The sequence below is a fragment of the Chanos chanos genome, chromosome 16, assembly GCF_902362185.1.
Source record: "Chanos chanos chromosome 16, fChaCha1.1, whole genome shotgun sequence".
Lineage (NCBI taxonomy): Eukaryota > Metazoa > Chordata > Actinopteri > Gonorynchiformes > Chanidae > Chanos > Chanos chanos.
The window spans coordinates 11941309-11957685 of NC_044510.1; the positions used below are offsets into that span (position 1 = coordinate 11941309).

The 16377-nt window shown below is 43.6% G+C and overlaps 1 protein-coding gene across 1 annotated transcript; it reads left to right on the forward strand.

Annotated features, from left to right (window-relative positions):
* The first annotated feature begins 7712 nt into the window (after window positions 1-7712).
* Window positions 7713-13132, forward strand: LOC115829875 (TANK-binding kinase 1-binding protein 1-like). The gene is made up of 9 exons (XM_030794046.1): window positions 7713-7937; window positions 8513-8638; window positions 8893-8997; window positions 9910-10093; window positions 10606-10790; window positions 11008-11066; window positions 11442-11633; window positions 11996-12650; window positions 13004-13132. The coding sequence occupies exons 1-9, from the start codon at window positions 7713-7715 to the stop codon at window positions 13130-13132; spliced, it is 1860 nt and encodes a 619-aa protein (XP_030649906.1).
* The last annotated feature ends 3245 nt before the right edge of the window (window positions 13133-16377 follow it).

Below are 16377 nucleotides of genomic sequence, written 5' to 3' on the forward strand. Positions count from 1 at the left end.
GGAGAGAAGCTTTCCCATCGGCGCTGGCCCATCAGTGCTTCTCAGTGTGTTCCTGACGTGCTTCAGTGCCCTCTCTCGTCAACGCCAGCTGCTCACAGCGTGACGTGCCGAGCTATACCGCTGTGGAGGGACAGGAGCGGGTCATCCATTCTAAGCAAATGGGCATCTCAAGGGCATTTGCCAAGTGGGGGAAGAGGGGGAGGGGGGTGTGAAGAGAAAGAGGGAGAGAGAGAGAGAGAGAGAGAGAGAGAGAGAGAGAATGAGAAAATGTCAGTTGACATTAAAAGTATAAATGGAATTTGGATTTCTCTCACTCTCACTCTCTCTCTCTCTCTCTCTCTCTCTCTCTCTTCCCCCCCCTTCTCCTTTGGGGTGTATGAGTAAAGAGTTTTAAATGTCCCCTGGGTCAAAAGGTGGTGATTAAATACGTTGCGATTTTAGAATTGACATCATCTTTCTCTACCTGTTCTTTGGGGGGTGTACGAGCACCGGCACTTTTTTAATTGTCTGCCTTGTTAAGTTGTGGTGATTATATGCAGTGAATTTTTTTTCAAACTGACACCATTTTCCTCCTTCTTCTCCTCCTCCTTCTCCTCCACCTCCTTCCTCTCCTTCTTTCTCTTTTTTCCTCTTCATCTTCTACGTCTTTCTCCTCCTCATTTCCCCCTCACTCCCTCATTCATTTTCCAATCCCAATCTCTCTTTGTTCGGAGCAGAATTCGGCGGTCGGTGAACGATGCTAGACAAAAATAACGCCGGTGGAAATCGTGTCAGCAAACACCATGCATTTAGAGTGCTGCTTATGTGGCTCTTATTCACTTTGTGCTATCAGTTTTCAGCAGAAGGAAGGTAACTCGATTGTCTGTGTAGAGGGTTTTTTTTTTTTGTTTTTTTTTTGTCTTTTTGTCTTTCCTCAGTGGAAATGAGAGTTGTTATCCATATGATTATGTTTCCACAGTGAAGGGCCTCTAATGCTACGGCGTTTTCTGTCTACAAGCCGTTGCATAAGTGACTGTTTTGACCATTGAAATGCACTCTCGAGTCCTGGTTAATGGTTTGGGGTGTGTGTGTGTGTGTGTGTGTGTGTGTGTGTGTGTGTGTGTGTACGTGGGCAGGCGGAGCAGAGAAAAGTAGTCCATTTACTGTGCGAATATGAGAAAGCATATCATTAATATATGGATTGCACATGTGACGTTAACATATGGGTACCGAGGAATGTACCTCGAGGTGATACTGCTGACTAGTCCAACTGCCCTCATTACAACCCTGTTACTGTGTCCTCAAATAGGAGGGGGAGGGCTCTGCGTGTGTGTGTGTGTGTATGTATGTGTGTGTGTGAGTGTGGACAAAATATCCTTATGATGCTAGGAACATCTGACAAGTGGTGGTTTTCTGGGGACATTTGCTGGTGCCCCACAACTTTAAATGTTTTTGTTGTTGTTGTTGTTGTTGTTGTTTCTAAAAGATATAGTTGTTACGGGCAAAACAAAAAGTGTCAAAACATTTCTTTGGGTAGTGTTAAGGGTGAGGGTTGTGGGTAGGGTTAGGGTTAGATCATTCATTTTTAGTTGCAATATAATGGGAATCAGCAAAGATTCCACACTAAGATATGAACACAAATGTGTGTGTGTGTGTGTGTGTGTGTGTGTGTGAGCGCGTGCGCGCATGTGTGTGTGTGTGCATACGCACATACATGCACATGTGTTTTGACAGTCCATCATGTATATTCTAAGTCTCATATATACAGTAGAAACATTCCACTGCTCCTAGAACCGAACTTACATTTTCAATCCACAAAAACCCAGTTCCCCAGTTCATACATAAAGCTTTTGTGCTGTGCACGTCACAGAACCGAAAAAAAAGAACATCCCCTTGTCTCCGTTCCTTACACAGATATTTAAATCTCCTTACCAAATCCCCTTTTACAGTCCTCTTGCCATTTCAAGGCATCGACCACTCTTGATTTTATAAACCACCTATCATATTTCGTTTTTTTAATAAGCACACTCCTCCCCTCTGGCAGTAAATAATGTTCGATTCAAAACTAAAAGCTGTTAGTGTCTGAGGGGTATATAGTTCTACTGCACTGCGACCTTGTAAGTTTGAGTGTGATGGGGACAGAGGCTACCCGCAGACTAGCTTTTCCGATGTAATGAAATGGTTTGAAATGAATGTCTAGGTTTTTTTTGGGGGGGGGGGGGGTATTTTTGGTCTCGTTCGATTTTCCTATTGTTTGTTGCAACCTGCTTTGTTTCCTTCCTGTTTGTTGAATGTCACAACAGTAAACCAAACAAAACAACACAAAGAGCCAAGACAGGTTTAATGTCATGTTCACATGTACATTGACATTTATTTATTGATGACGTACATAAAAAATACAACACGTACGGTACATGCACAGCGAAGATGAAAAGAGACAACAGAAAGTTCTAGAAGGCAGGCAAGTGCCACAGCGGTAAGGGCTTTCATTTGATTGTAAGTAACATACAGCAGCTTTGGGAACCGAACAACCAGACTGTAACGTGCAGATTACAACTGCATCCTGTAGCATCTAAACTAGTCATGCATGGTTATTATATGTTAGTAATATATATGTTATATATTATAACTTATAATGATTATTAATTGTAATAATGACTCACTACTAATTGTGTCCTATTACAATCAGTCAAAGCATTTATCGACGACCAGCTATGTAAAAAAAGACAAAAAGATGTTCAGTTCAACCAAGGATTTCCAACACTACTAGTCCTTGTACAATATGGAAATCTAAATGTCTAGAAACACCGGAGCAGATCATGGTGGAGCAGGTCTCCTGAGTCTTTAGATGCCTGTAGAATGTATAGAGAGAGTTAGAAAGTTCAGATTTTGAGAGAGGAGGTCCATTCCACCACTTTGGAGTGACTTTTGGATTTTGGACTTTTCCCGAGCGACGGTAGCATCAGACATTGTCACCAGACATTCTCTGGTGCAAGTAATCTGATGATAGACTGCATATAGGCTGGTGCCGTCCTGTTGGCATCGCTGTGTGCCAGTGCCAATGTCTTAAATCTGATCTGGGCGACGTACTGGTAGCTGGCGCAGGGACACCAGTAGTGGAACAGCATGACCGTGCTGAAATGCATCGGGGAACCAGTCTTGCCGCCGAACCTCTGAAATGGTTAAATCGCTCCCGCTAATGGCAAACATTGTCTGAAAAGGAACAAAGCTCTTGAAATAGATTCCTCAGGGAACATTCCGAAACAATTTCCTTGAGCCAGAACACGCGTTTTGGACAGGATTTATGTCACGGCTCTGACAGGGCCTCTTAAGGATTTGTACCTTGTCTTTTTTTCTTTTCTTTTTCGGTTCCTCAGCCAATTCAGCGTGATCATAATAAAAGCCGGCCCTCTGTTCCAAATTTAGCTCGTTAACACGGTATTCATTTAATTATGATGAAAGTCTTCATAACCTCTTCATAACCAGTATTTTATCGTTCCGATGACGTTCCTTGGCTGGTGGTGGTCCCCCCCCCCCCCCCCCCCAGATTGTGTCTGATACAGGTCTCTATATGCAGGCCTTAAAGTTACATCTAACGCAAAACGTTTTTCTTTTTTTTTTTTTTCAATTCCAAAAAAATCCCTCTTCACGTGTTTGTATATTCCAAACGGACTTTCTCCGAGAATTATTTTTCTTTCTGACGCTCTGTCGTACAGGCCGGGGCGACCGCGGCGTTTGAAATATTGCCGCGTTCACACTCTCGCCGATTGAGATTGTAAAAGATGGAAACTCTTTCAGAATTACCCTCTTCATTGTTCTCCTTACTGTGCCGTCCAGTAAGGAAGGACGCCTTGACCCATGAATGGGCTCTGTGGCGGCGAAGCCTTGGAGATTTATAATTATTATCTTGGCTGGGTTCCAAGCTATAACCGAGGGTTTTCTCATGGCTTTTGTCCCAGAGCTCTTATAAAAAAATGACTGCTACTCGTAAGTAAGAGTGTTGTCTTTGAGACGCTGTGATTCTTTCTGAAATCCACGCTGGCGACTGCTGTTCATTTACAGATGGGGGAGCCGATTTATGCGTGCGATTTTTTTTTTTTTTATTTTAAACGGTCGGTCTCAGCCTCACCAATTTGCTCTTAATGTGCTGTTACAAAAGAGAGTTTCTCTCTAAGTCCCTAAATACTGAAAGTTAGAAATTTAAGGGAAAAAAAATGTTTTTAACATGACCCCCCCCCCCCCCCCCCCCCCAAAAAAAACAAAGTTTGATTCAGGACAATGAATCAGTTCAATTATTAACACATACGATAGTAGCTGAAGGACATATATGTCTATATGTCACTGATGTGCTATAGGCACGGTCTGTGTAACCATGGCAACTGTCCACTCCTTGTAGCCTTGTAGCATCCACAGAGAGGAAACACCACTTTAACAGCCAATGACTCTTCCCCGTGCCATGTCTGCGGCCTCACGCAGGGTTCCGGCTGGCACGTCTGGCCAGGTCTCCTTCAGCCCTGGTGGGCTTGGCAATATATATATTATCCATCAGGCGCCAAGCTCAGCACCCCGCCATTTGAGCCTCATTAGCGCCCCCCTGTGGAGGGGTTGATGCACGCGGCCCAACAGTCTGTTAGCCAGTCTGTTGGAACACCGTGACCAAGGCAGCTATTAAAGTCAGTTTCGTTATATCAGAGAGCCTCTCAGTCAGTGTTTTCCTTCCTTTGGTCGCGTCGTTCAGCATGAAAGCAGAGGTAACTGTCGTCTCTCGTCTCGGTGCCTCGCTTCGCCCTCTCGTCGTCGATCGTGATCAGAGCCACGGACAGCGACGTCGTTCGTTCGGATGGTTTTTGGCTGGGGAGAACAAAAAAACCACAAAAACAGACACTTAGAGCCGGACCCCTTGCGGTGTTTGCCAAAAAAAGAGACGCCCCTCTGTCTGGCTGTCTGTTTTCCGCCCTTTTCATTTCAAGCTAGCTACTCACGCGGCGAGACTCAACCTGGCCCATGCTTAGAAGAACCCCTTACATGACTGCAGTACATTAGAGGGGGGGAAAAGCTAATTAATCGTTTGCGAAATGTTTTGTTTCAAGCCTTTTTCGACGTCTTCCGTTAGATTTTCAGTTTTAACCAAAAGGCGGGGAGGCATTCAGAAGGTGCAATCAGTCATATTTTTATCTGTTTATTGGGGGGGGGGGGGGGGGGGGGGGGGGTTGTGTTCTTTTGCAATAGAACATAGAGCGACGATCCAGCATTTCCAAGCCTTTGATGATATCAGTAAGGAAAAAAGTCTGTAATTGATTCGTTCTCTTTGAGAGGAACTAGACACAGAGAGGCGACTCCTGCATTGGCTGACATCAGGCAATCGATGGAGCATGGGTTAACTATCAGTCTAATCTGGAAAACAAAAGGGACAGATGGAACCGAGAGAGGAAGACAAAGGTCCGTCTTTTCTCAGACTAATTACCGAGGAGGAGGACGACACACAGGGAGTCGGTCAAGGGGTGGGGGGGGCTTTACGTCGATGAAGGTCTGAAAATGACGAGAGAAAGGAGAAGGCAAATGGCACTCATCATGGTGTCGTTTTGGGGGGGGTTGGGGGGGGGAGAATGGCAAAAAAAGGCCAAGTGCGTCAATTCTTTTTGAAAGCCTTTTCTAACCTTTCTGGTTTTAAGAGGAAGCCTTTGAAAAAGATAGACGACGCTTTTGCAGACCTTTGAAAAGAGAAAAAAAAAAAACGTGAAAATTGGACATGGGACTTTCATAATGGGAACCATTTGTTCTACTGTATGAAGCCTTTTTGTTCGTTTTTTTTCGTGGCCAGTGGGTGAAATGAGTGGGAAGTTACTGCCCCCCCCCCCCAAACCACGTGCGCACACACACACAGACACACACACACACACACATACACTCCCACCCCCCACCTGTGCCTGTTATATGTTTGTACCAGCCAGCTAATCGACAGTTTTAATCCAAAAATTAAATCAAAAGCTGTCCTTTGGTCTACATAGTAGAACACATAGTTAAACATGACATCTTTCCCCACACTGAAGTCAAAATAATAAATATTCATTTGAATCTTGCAGTTCCAAAATCATTTTGAAAAGCAAACATGGCACATGCCAAAGTTTGAACAGCCTGTCAGTCAGTGTGTGGTATCTCCTCCTTTAGCGTGTGTATATATATATACATATATACATATATATATATATATATATATATATATATATATATAAAACCACACATCTCAGGATGTCAGCTGAGAATTTTTCTCTTCTTTTTTCTGGGATTTTATTTTTTGTTGGGTTTTTTTTTTTTTTTTTGGTCTCAACTTTTTCTTCTCGAACTCCTCTGACTCTAAGCCTATTCTTAGATCTGCCTCGTACGCCCTGCGTGTTTGATATTTCCCCGAAGATTTTCGACAATGTTCAAATCAGGGGATTTTTGCTATTGCTAAAACTTTCATCTTTCTTTCCTCTAAGTAGGTCTTTGTTAGGTTTTCAGGTGTGCTGCAAATCATCGTGTTGCAAAAATATCTAATCTCTTTTCAGCTTCGGTTTCTTAATTCAATAAAGGGTCCTTTAAGGTTTGCTGATATATACTGGTAGACACAATAATATGTAATTGGTTTCATTATTCTGTCTACCCACAGAATTGTTCCTGTTTCACTGGCTGCAATGTAGCCCCAAAGCATAAAATGTTCCACCATTGTATTAACACAACTGCCAAATATTTTACATATTTTTCTGCTCCAGAAACATGTCCGCTGTGGTCATTGTGAATGGTCCAAAACAACACTTCAAAAAAAAAAAATGTTAGGCATGTCAGGATTTTTATTTATTTATTTATTTATTTTTGCCTTTTTTCTTCCTCCAAACAATGGTTTGAAGAACTCCACAAATGCAGATTTTTGTTGCAAGAGGAAGTGATGACGTTGAAGTCGTGAACAACTGTTCCATCGTCAGATAAACTTTTCGTTCGCTCATTTGCAACAAACAATGGGTTCTGCTTTGTCGCCAAAGCGCTTTGTCTTTCAAGGTCCCGTTTTATAAAATTCGGTCATCTTCTTTCTGAAGTTTTCAGATGAGTCTGTAGCCGTGCCCGTGGCTGTCAAAAACAGACGTAACCATAAACGCGGTCTAAACCAAACCAGTACATTTCAGTTCACAGACCCCTTCTTAGATGGTACTCACGGAATGATGTGAACCTAAGTTTCCATGGTGATCACTCAAGGCATCTGAATACAGGTTACGTGTACCTGCTCTCCTCTCCTCCTAACAGATACAAACAGTTGTGTCCTCGGCTAACTGTGTCATAACCACCATACTGTTCACGAGGTGTGAAATGTTATCGAGTCACCATTAGGGTTTACAGTCGGGATAGTCGATCCAGAAATGTTCCACTGAGAGAAACTCTTGATGAGAATCTTTGGCTGTATGTGATGTCATTTGCATCTGTGTTTATCAAAGCCGTGAAACTCAACTGAATCCCTAAGCGTTGGCGTACGCATGACCGTGTTTGCTCTAGTCGTTATCCATAAATTCATCTTCGCATTCAAGCCGCGCTTACCCGACTCCCAACCCCACCGCGCCGCACACCGTGTTCACGCGACGTTACAGAACGATTCGAGTGTTGTTCTCTCCCTTATATATAAGCTTTACATTCAACAGATTACCAACAGCTCTTTCTTTTTTTTTTCCCTCTCTCTCTCTTCCTCTCCAGGTCGAGTGTGAGTGATGGAGTCTATCTTCGGAGGGGAGCTTGGTCTGATGGGTGGAGGGGAAGGTTTGAGAGAAGACAGCTGTGGAGTGGGGTGGCCCACTTCCCCCCTGCAGGAGGACATGTACCCGACGTCTCATTTCACCCTGGTGGCGGCTTACCACGACATCAAGACCCGACTGGCCAGCCTGGAGAGAGAAAACAGCAGCATCAAACGGAAGCTGAAGGGCTACGAGGTCAAGGTGGGGACGCTTCTGGCGTTAGGGTCAAAGTCGTTTTCGGGGGACGAGTTTATTTTTTGATCCGACCGCTCTTGAACTCAATTCGCGGCCCGACCCGGATCAACCTGATTCGGCTCTGTGGTGTCTCACCTGTAGTCATCTGTCCTTGTTTTCGTTCCAATATCTTTTCATTGGTTAAGTGTTTTTTTTTTTTTCTGTTCATTGGCTCTGTACAGAATGTCTCCATTCTGTTCTGTTCTGTTCTGTTTTGTTCTATTTCTGTTAGACTGTGTTCTCTTCTCTTCTCTTCTCTTCTCTTCTCTTCTCTTCTCTTCTCTTCTCTTCTCTTCTCTTCTCTTCTCCTCTCCTATAGCTACATGTAAAACCACCATAAGTATGACAAATTTCATTAAACTTTCTTTGTTTTGTTTCTCTCTCTCTCTCTCTCCCCCTCTCTCTCTCTCTGTCTCTCTCTCTCCCCCTCTCTCTCTCTCTCTCTCTCTCTCTCTCCCTCTCTCTCTCTCTCTCTCTCTCTGTCTCTCTCTCTCCCCCTCTCTCCCTCTCTCTCTCTCTCTCTGTCTCTCTCTCTCTCTCAGTTCCCTATGATTAGTGAGTTTGGAGAGGAGAGGAGCATCTGCTGCTCCTGTGAGCCTAAAGAGGCCAGTCTGTCTCAGACAGAAGCCAGCAGCCTACAGCAGAGAATCAACAGCCTCACTCAGGAGGTCAGACAGGCCCTCTCTGTCTGTCACACGTCCAACACATCATTTTTTATTGTTTGCTTGGAACTAAGACTGAGGGCTCTAATAATAACCAAGACCACAGTCACATAGAGAAGTAAAATCTGGGGTTTAAAGAGAACTCAACCCAGGACTTGAGAAGAACTCTTTCTTAAGCACTCTCTCTCTCTCTCTCTCTCTCTCTCTCTCTCTCTCTACTCCTCACTCACTCCCACTCTATGTTCCATGTCTTTTTGCAGTTGCAGAAGAGTAAGGAGCGAGAGGAGAGGTTGGAAGACGTGATTCAGGCTTATGAGAAAATACATTTGGAGAAGAGCAACGTCCAGAGGGACCTGGACAAGATGGTAAGAAACAGCGCACCCTAGTGGAGAGTTTGCAGAATGACAAACTGAGAATCTTGGCACATCTGCTAAGGACCCCGAATTTATTTATATATTTATACAGTGTATGGACCGAGATTTCCTGGATAATTGAGGGATTAATGAAAAATTATCAAACAAAGCCATTCCAGAACTATCAGACAGAAAGTTTGTGTTTTCATATTGTGAGAAATGAACTGATTGGTTTGGTGATGAATAAAACATTTTGCATGGGCTGAAAAAGACCATGAATATAATAATTTATGTAAAGCAGCCTAATTAGATATGACGCACACAAGACGGGCATTTATTTTTCATTTGTGTCACGATTTATGTTCCTCCAGATACACACTGATGAAATTTCCCTAGATCATCATCAGTGTTTATCTTTGTCCCTTGCTCCAGCAGTCAGATGAAATAAACTATAGATTATGATGAAATGAAGTCAAGAACTTAGAAGTTGTCACAGCACATATGGTAAAAGCACTGATGAATGTCCAGGTAACTTTGGCTGAGGTCCAAGTCATTATGATTGTTTACCAAGGGTGTCTCTTTGTTTGTGTGTGTGTGCGTGTGTGTGTATGTGTATGTGTGTGTGTGTGCATTTGTGTGTGTATTTGTGTGTGTGTTTGTGCTTGTGTGTGTGTGCGTGTGTGTGTATGTGTATGTGTGTGTGTGTGTATTTGTGTGTGTGTTTGTGCTTGTGTGTGTGCATTTGTGTGTGTGTGTGTGTATGTGTGTGTGTGCGTGTGTGTGTGTGTGTGTGTGTGTGCATATGTTTGTGAGTGTGTGTGTGCGCGTCTGTGTGTGTGTGTATGTGTGTGTGCGTATGTGTGCGTGTGTATGTGTGCTAATGTGTGCGTGTGTGTGTGTGTGTGTGTGTCCACCCTGCTGTAGACCACTCTCGCAGAACAACACGTTGAGCGAATCCGAAGCCTGGAGGCTGCCCTCCGACAGAGGGACAGTTCGCTCCAGAAGAAGAGCGCTCTGATGCACGCCGGGAAGGACATGCCACACCTGCAGCCTCGCAGCAAAGAGATGCAATACCTGCAGCTGCACGCCAGCCTGGACGTCCCCTGCGGTCGGTGACGGCACCTTTACAACTATTACAACTAAAACCGTTTATGCCGTTTACATACCGCGTGTCCTTTTGTTCGGTCTAATCGGGATGCAACTTTAGCTTAGACCAGGGGCGTCAAAACCCGGTCCTGGAGGGCCGTCCCGGGTTTTTGTTTTCGCCTCTTAGTTACTTGTTGATTTTCACCTTGAAAACGGGTGTGAACGCTCTTCAGCCAATCAGAGATTGTATTTAGTCGGTCGACAAGAAAAAACCGCAGGACCGTGGCCCTCCAGGCCTGGATTTTGACACCCTTGGCCAAGACGTTTGATAGCAGTCTATCTCAGAGCCAGTATTCTTCCCACAATCCTGAATTTTTATCACTTCTCTAAAAAATTCATGTCTGTCAGCTCAAGTGAAGAGATGAGATCTTTCAAGGTCTCTCCTTTTTTTTCACGTTTAGCTGTGTTTTTATCTTTTGTGTGTGTGTGTGTGTGTGTGTGTCTGTAATATATTCACAGTGATGGACTGTAGAGGCCCCACACTTCAGAGCTCTCGTAGCCTGGACGCTCTCTCCGATCTGAAAGTGCAGCGCCTGGAGGCGGAGCTTGAAGGTGCACGGAATGAAGCCCAGGGGGCGTGTCAGAGGGAGGAGGAGCTGAAGGCGGAGCTTCAGCGGTTACAAGAGGAGATCAGGCAATTACAAGAAGCCCAAAGAGAGGTACAAACAAACATATGTAGACACAAATTTTCTAACACATTTTTCGTGCAAAATATTCACACATTCATACAGTCACATTCTCTAATTAGTCAACAATAATCATTTATATCTGCAATATACACTTATATAAAATGATATGTGTGTGAAATAGCAGAAAATGCAAATGTAATTTCATATGCGTTGATCTCTAACCAATCATATTTTGTCCTAAAAGGAGATGGCCACACCCTGTGAGCACTGTGATATGGAGTGGATCAAGAAAGCTGGTGATGAGCAGTGAGTGAGAGGCAGCTCTAAGCCAATGAGCAATCATATGCTAATTATCTTAGATTACATTCCGTAAGCACTAGACTGTCAGAGAATCAAACTGTCAGCCCTGTCTTGTCATGCAGAAAGTAATCTTACTTTTTTGAGATTATATTAATGCATTCTCCTTTCCTGACGTAACAATAATGGCCAAATATATATTTTAGGAATCTATTTTATTCATGAATTCATGAATATTCATAAATATTGCATGTCTTATAACATCATTTCACACGGCAGATGGATAAAGACTGCAGATGGATAAAGATTAGTCACATTTAACATTTATTTGGCCTAATGAAGAGTTTATCTCTCTCTTTTTTGCTCTCATTATCGTTCATCCAGGGTAAATTTGGCACTTGCCTACACAGAGTTGACAGAGGAGCTGGGCCGTGTGCGTTGTCTGGTAGCCAAACAGAATGAGATCCTCAGACAGACAACGCAAGAGCAGAAAAGTCCTGGTCAGTTACACACACACACACATACATTCATACACACACGGATACACACACACACACACACACAGACATACACACACACATACATTCATACAGACATGGATACACACACACGCGCACACACACACACATACACACACACACACACACAGACATACACACACATACATTCATACACACATGGATACACAGACACACACACACACACACACACACACACATTCATATACACACGGATACACACACACACACACACACATACACACACAGACATACACACACACACACACAGACATACACACACACATACATTCATACACACATGCACATACAGCTTTCTGAACAGTCATACAAAAGTGGTATCAGGTGTGGTGCATTAGGTCTGCTTAGTGTTTTACGGGGTGTTTTCTCCTCGTTTCTTTGTTGTTAATCCTTTTTTTTTTCTCCCACAGTTCCACGCCATTCTCCTGCACCTCAGCGTCGTTCTCCCAGCTCTCCACGCCCCTCCCCTGACCGCCTCCGTCCCTCCTCCCCTCTCTCTCCCCCCTCTGGTCCCGCCTCCTACTCCAGCCGACCCTCCAGCCACCGCCTGCGCGCTCGCTTCCAGGGTCGCCGTAGTTACTCCGAAATGGCCGACCCCTCCGCCCACCAGCATCCCCCTCACCGTCTCCTCCGCGACCCGGTCTCCACCCTGCCGAAGCCCCGTCCCGTCGGCGACGGTTACCCGCGGCAACAGCAGCAGCGGGCTCCGCCCAACAGCCCGCGTCCGGCCTCCGCTCACGGCGGCGGCATGGGCGGAGCCGTGAGCGGGAGCCCCTGCCACGCCTTAGAGTTGGGTTTCCCGTTGGCTGAGATGCACCACCTGTGCCACCTGGAGGACCCCCCGACGCCAGCCCCCCTGGTCACGCCCCCGCAGTCCTCGGACGACGAGGAAGAGGAGTGGCCGTGTCCCAGCCCCGCCCACAGTCCGCCCAGAACGCTGGGAGTGACTCCGCCCAGACCACCTTTCCCAGCTCCAGATGCTCCCAGTACACTGGCGTGTCCCCTGCCTGGCTACTTAAACGCCGAACATGCACAGTCTTGGCCTTCCATTAGTGTGAGTGACAGATCACGGTTTGTCACTCTGTACTGCCTGAAAACAAATAGCAATTTTTTTTTCTTTTTGCCGTTACTTTGTTGTTCATCTTGATCTGATTTATGATATGTTTTTTGCATATATTTTTTTGACTGGTGTATGAAATCCCATTCTGTATTCTCTCTGTTTTCTTGCTGTTGTCAGTACAAACTCTAGCACACGCTCGCATTATCTGTTACAAAATAATAATGAAGCATTTTTGCGTATTGGCTAGTTTACGTCCTGTAATTTCGGCGTGTTTGGGTCTGAGCAAATTCCTCAGTCTGTTTTAGGTGCTAACGCTTCTGGGTTTTTGTTTTTTTTTTTTTCCTCAGCTGTGGATGGAGTCGGAGGACAGCGATGCTCGGAGCTGCCCTCTGTGTCAGTTAACCTTCCCCACCAGTTACCCTGACGACGCTTTGATCAAACACATCGACACTCACCTGGAGAACAGCAAGATCTGAGAGCAGCCACCTCCCTCTCTCTCGCTCTCTCTCTCTCTCTCTCTCTCCCTTTCTCTCACTCCTTTTTATCGTCACGTCAGGAAACACACTCAGCGGTTATGCAACCTTCGACAGATCGGGCTGGCTGAGGTCTACTGGTCGGTATTCCATTAAAAGGATTTGTAAGGACAGCTGCTGCCCCCGCTGGAGATTGTAACTGCTACATGTACTACATGTTGCTAACAAAGTCATCCAAGAGGTTTTCAGGGCTGTAATGACAACTACTGTTCACTCATTTTTCATCCAGGACTCTGACTGTTAACTGGTCAAAAGGAGAGAAGCCTTCCATTAAATATTGAAAGATGTATTACTCTTACAGTCACTTGATTATATTGAGCTAGCTAACTTTTTTTTTTTTTAACAAAAAGACTTGGGGTGACCCTGAGAGACGGTCAAAAAGGGATTTTTTTTTTAGAGTGGCTAAGACATTTAAGCGTCCTTCCGTAGAGTTAAAAACTAGAAGGAGCACTCTCTTTGACCTTGATTGTCTCTATTACAACCACAGCAGCATGGAGCACCATTTTAAAATAGTCCTATTTCTTCTTTGGTTGATTCTGACATGTGTTCGTTGTTTGATAGTCTGCCATCTGCTGGATGTTCTGAGTAAAAACATTCAAGCAATCACTAGTGCTCCCGTGCACTGGGTGTCTTGTCTTCAGAACAAGACGCGTAATCCAAAGCTCACAGAGGGCTGCTGTAATATAAAACTCCTATATTCCTTCCCCTCTAAAGAGACCTTTGTAGAAACTAGAATCTTAATATATCTTGACTGAGTGAATACGAGTTAAAACAAGCCAACAAATAAACACCAAAGCATTCACCGACACCGGTAGGGGGTGTCAAAAGACAAAAAGATGAAAAACAAATACATGCGCTTATTAATCTCGAAATCCTATCCACGCTGTTTGTTTATATTGTTAGTGTAGTGTGGTTAGGTGCTCCCTCTAGTTATTTTTAACTCTATGAGTTCCCAGTTCCTCTCTGAGCTGGTTCCTGCTCCTTTGTTTCTCTAAAGGGCATGCATGAGCCACAGAGCTCTGCAAAGTTCTGCTAGTGTACAGTAGTGACTGAATCTGGAGTTCCTGATCATAGTTGATCGTTTTTGAAAATGCTTGTACCGTTGTGTTTTTTTTTTTTTTCTTTTCGAATTTTGTTAAGAAACGAGAAAGCGTAAGAATCTTCCGGATACGGATACAGCGTAGAGCCGGAGGAACGTTTTTTTGAGAGCTTTAGAGGTTTTACCGGAACCGAGAAAAAGCCAGGAAGGTAATGTTGCATTCTCTTCCAGATCCTGAACATTGTAAAATGTTCGGACATTCAAGCCATTGTCAAACAACTAACAGAACTGCCAGTTCTACATTTGTGTGGAAAATTAAAGAATGGTCAAGGGTGTAGAGCAGGGGTGTCAAACTCCGGTCCTGGAGGGCCGGGGTCCTGCTGTTTTTTCGTGCAGACCAACTAAATAGAATCTCTGATTGGCTGAGGAGTGTCCACACCTGTTTTCAAGGTGAAAATCAACAGGTAACTAAGAGGTGAAAACAAAAATCAGCAGGACCCCGGCCCCCCAGGACCGGAGTTTGAGACCCCTGGTGTAGAGAAAAGGAGGCAGAGGGAGTTGGTTTAGGTTTGGTCAGGTAATGCCGCCCTTTCCAAATTTTTCAAACGTTCCATTTTGTGCTGGTTCAAAAAAAAAAAAAAAAGAAAAAGAAAAAGAATGCTAATAAAATAAAGGCATAGTTAATTTTTTACTAGATGAAGAAGGCAAAGAAGAAATGATATAGGAATATTCACTGATTCCACTCCTTTCCTCGCTAGTGTTTTTAATTTAGGGTTAAACTTCACGTGGTTGACACATTCGGATTAGAATTAAAGTGTTACGAAAGTCATCTAGAGGTGTGTATGTAAATAAAAAGACTCGAAAAGGCTAACATCAACTATATGTCTCATGTATACGTTTATGGTTCTGAACGGCACTTGAGAAATGAGAGGCTCTTTTTGAGTTTCAGACGTGTGTGTAATTGCAATAAACTTTGAGTGGGAAACCAATGGGAGAGTTTGCCTTATCTGAGATGTTTTCCCCTCGGTGCAAATGAAGCGTGGTTCCGCGCTGACTTTCACTGTCCACGGACGTTCTTCACTGAAAATCTCTTTGTTTGCCTGCCTAGGATTTCTTTTTTATTTGGAAAACTGTCACGGAAATTCAGATTACGGGATTATGGGAGCGGAAAATGTTTGTATTAGGTTATTACTGGTAGGAAAGCCTGAGATTAAGCCTTTCATAACCTAATAACTTATAAGGACTTGATTGGTCAATGTGACTACATTGAGTTAGACTACATCTAATTATAAGGACCTGATTGGTCAATGGGACTACATTGAGTTAATAGACTACATCTAATTAGCGCTGTTATAAAAGGCTTAATCTCAAATTTTCCTACCCCCCCAAAAATTGTCATATACACAGCCAACCTGGTGATGCAGACGTTGAGATAGATCTATAAAATCAGTGGATAAGTTCAGAATCGTTCTGAATTTTACATTTGACTTCCTCGTATTATACCCTTCTCGATTAGTCCAGTTAGAGAAACAGCATCAGAGGAATTTGTTATAGCGATGTGAATTCAGTCTGCTATAGCTCTAAAGAGATAAACATGGTAAGAACACATTAAAAATGGAATCATTACATTCCATTAAACGCTGAATCTTAATGAAGTAACTTGCAGCGAGAGGGAAAAAAAAAAATAACAGAGGTTGACATATATTCTAATATTTATTTGAGTGTAGTCATCGTACAAAGCCAATTACACTGGAGGTCTCCCGAGATCCATTGTAAACATTTTACTAAAAATTTGACAACAGTTCTCTTTTCCACAAAATGCACCGTTGAAACATCCGCAGTTTAGAAAAAAAACCTTGTCATCATTATTTCAACAGGAATTTACTTCAAAGACAATCTATAACATACAACACATTTTAAAACTACAATCTACACAGAATTAACAACTAAGAAGAAATGTTAGTTTAATGAAAAAAATGGAGCACAAAAAAAACAAACAATATTTACAGCTTAGCTTTATACAAGTAGGGGAGAATCAGTGTGTTCAAGTATCCTTCATGACAGATGTTTAATCCATAAAAATATGCAAAAAAAATTCACACTCCAACTAAATCTACAAATAACACAAAGTCCAGTCCCAGGGTACGGA

Coding starts and splice junctions, on each gene's coding strand:
- LOC115829875 (XM_030794046.1), top strand. CDS start 7,713: ATGGAGTCTATCTTCGGAGGGGAGCTTGGTCTGATGGGTGGAGGGGAA. Junction 10,094..10,605: donor CAGCCTGGACGTCCCCTGCG/GTCGGTGACGGC, acceptor TGGACTGTAGAG/GCCCCACACTTCAGAGCTCT. Junction 11,634..11,995: donor CACACACAGACATACACACA/CACATACATTCA, acceptor ATCCTTTTTTTT/TTCTCCCACAGTTCCACGCC.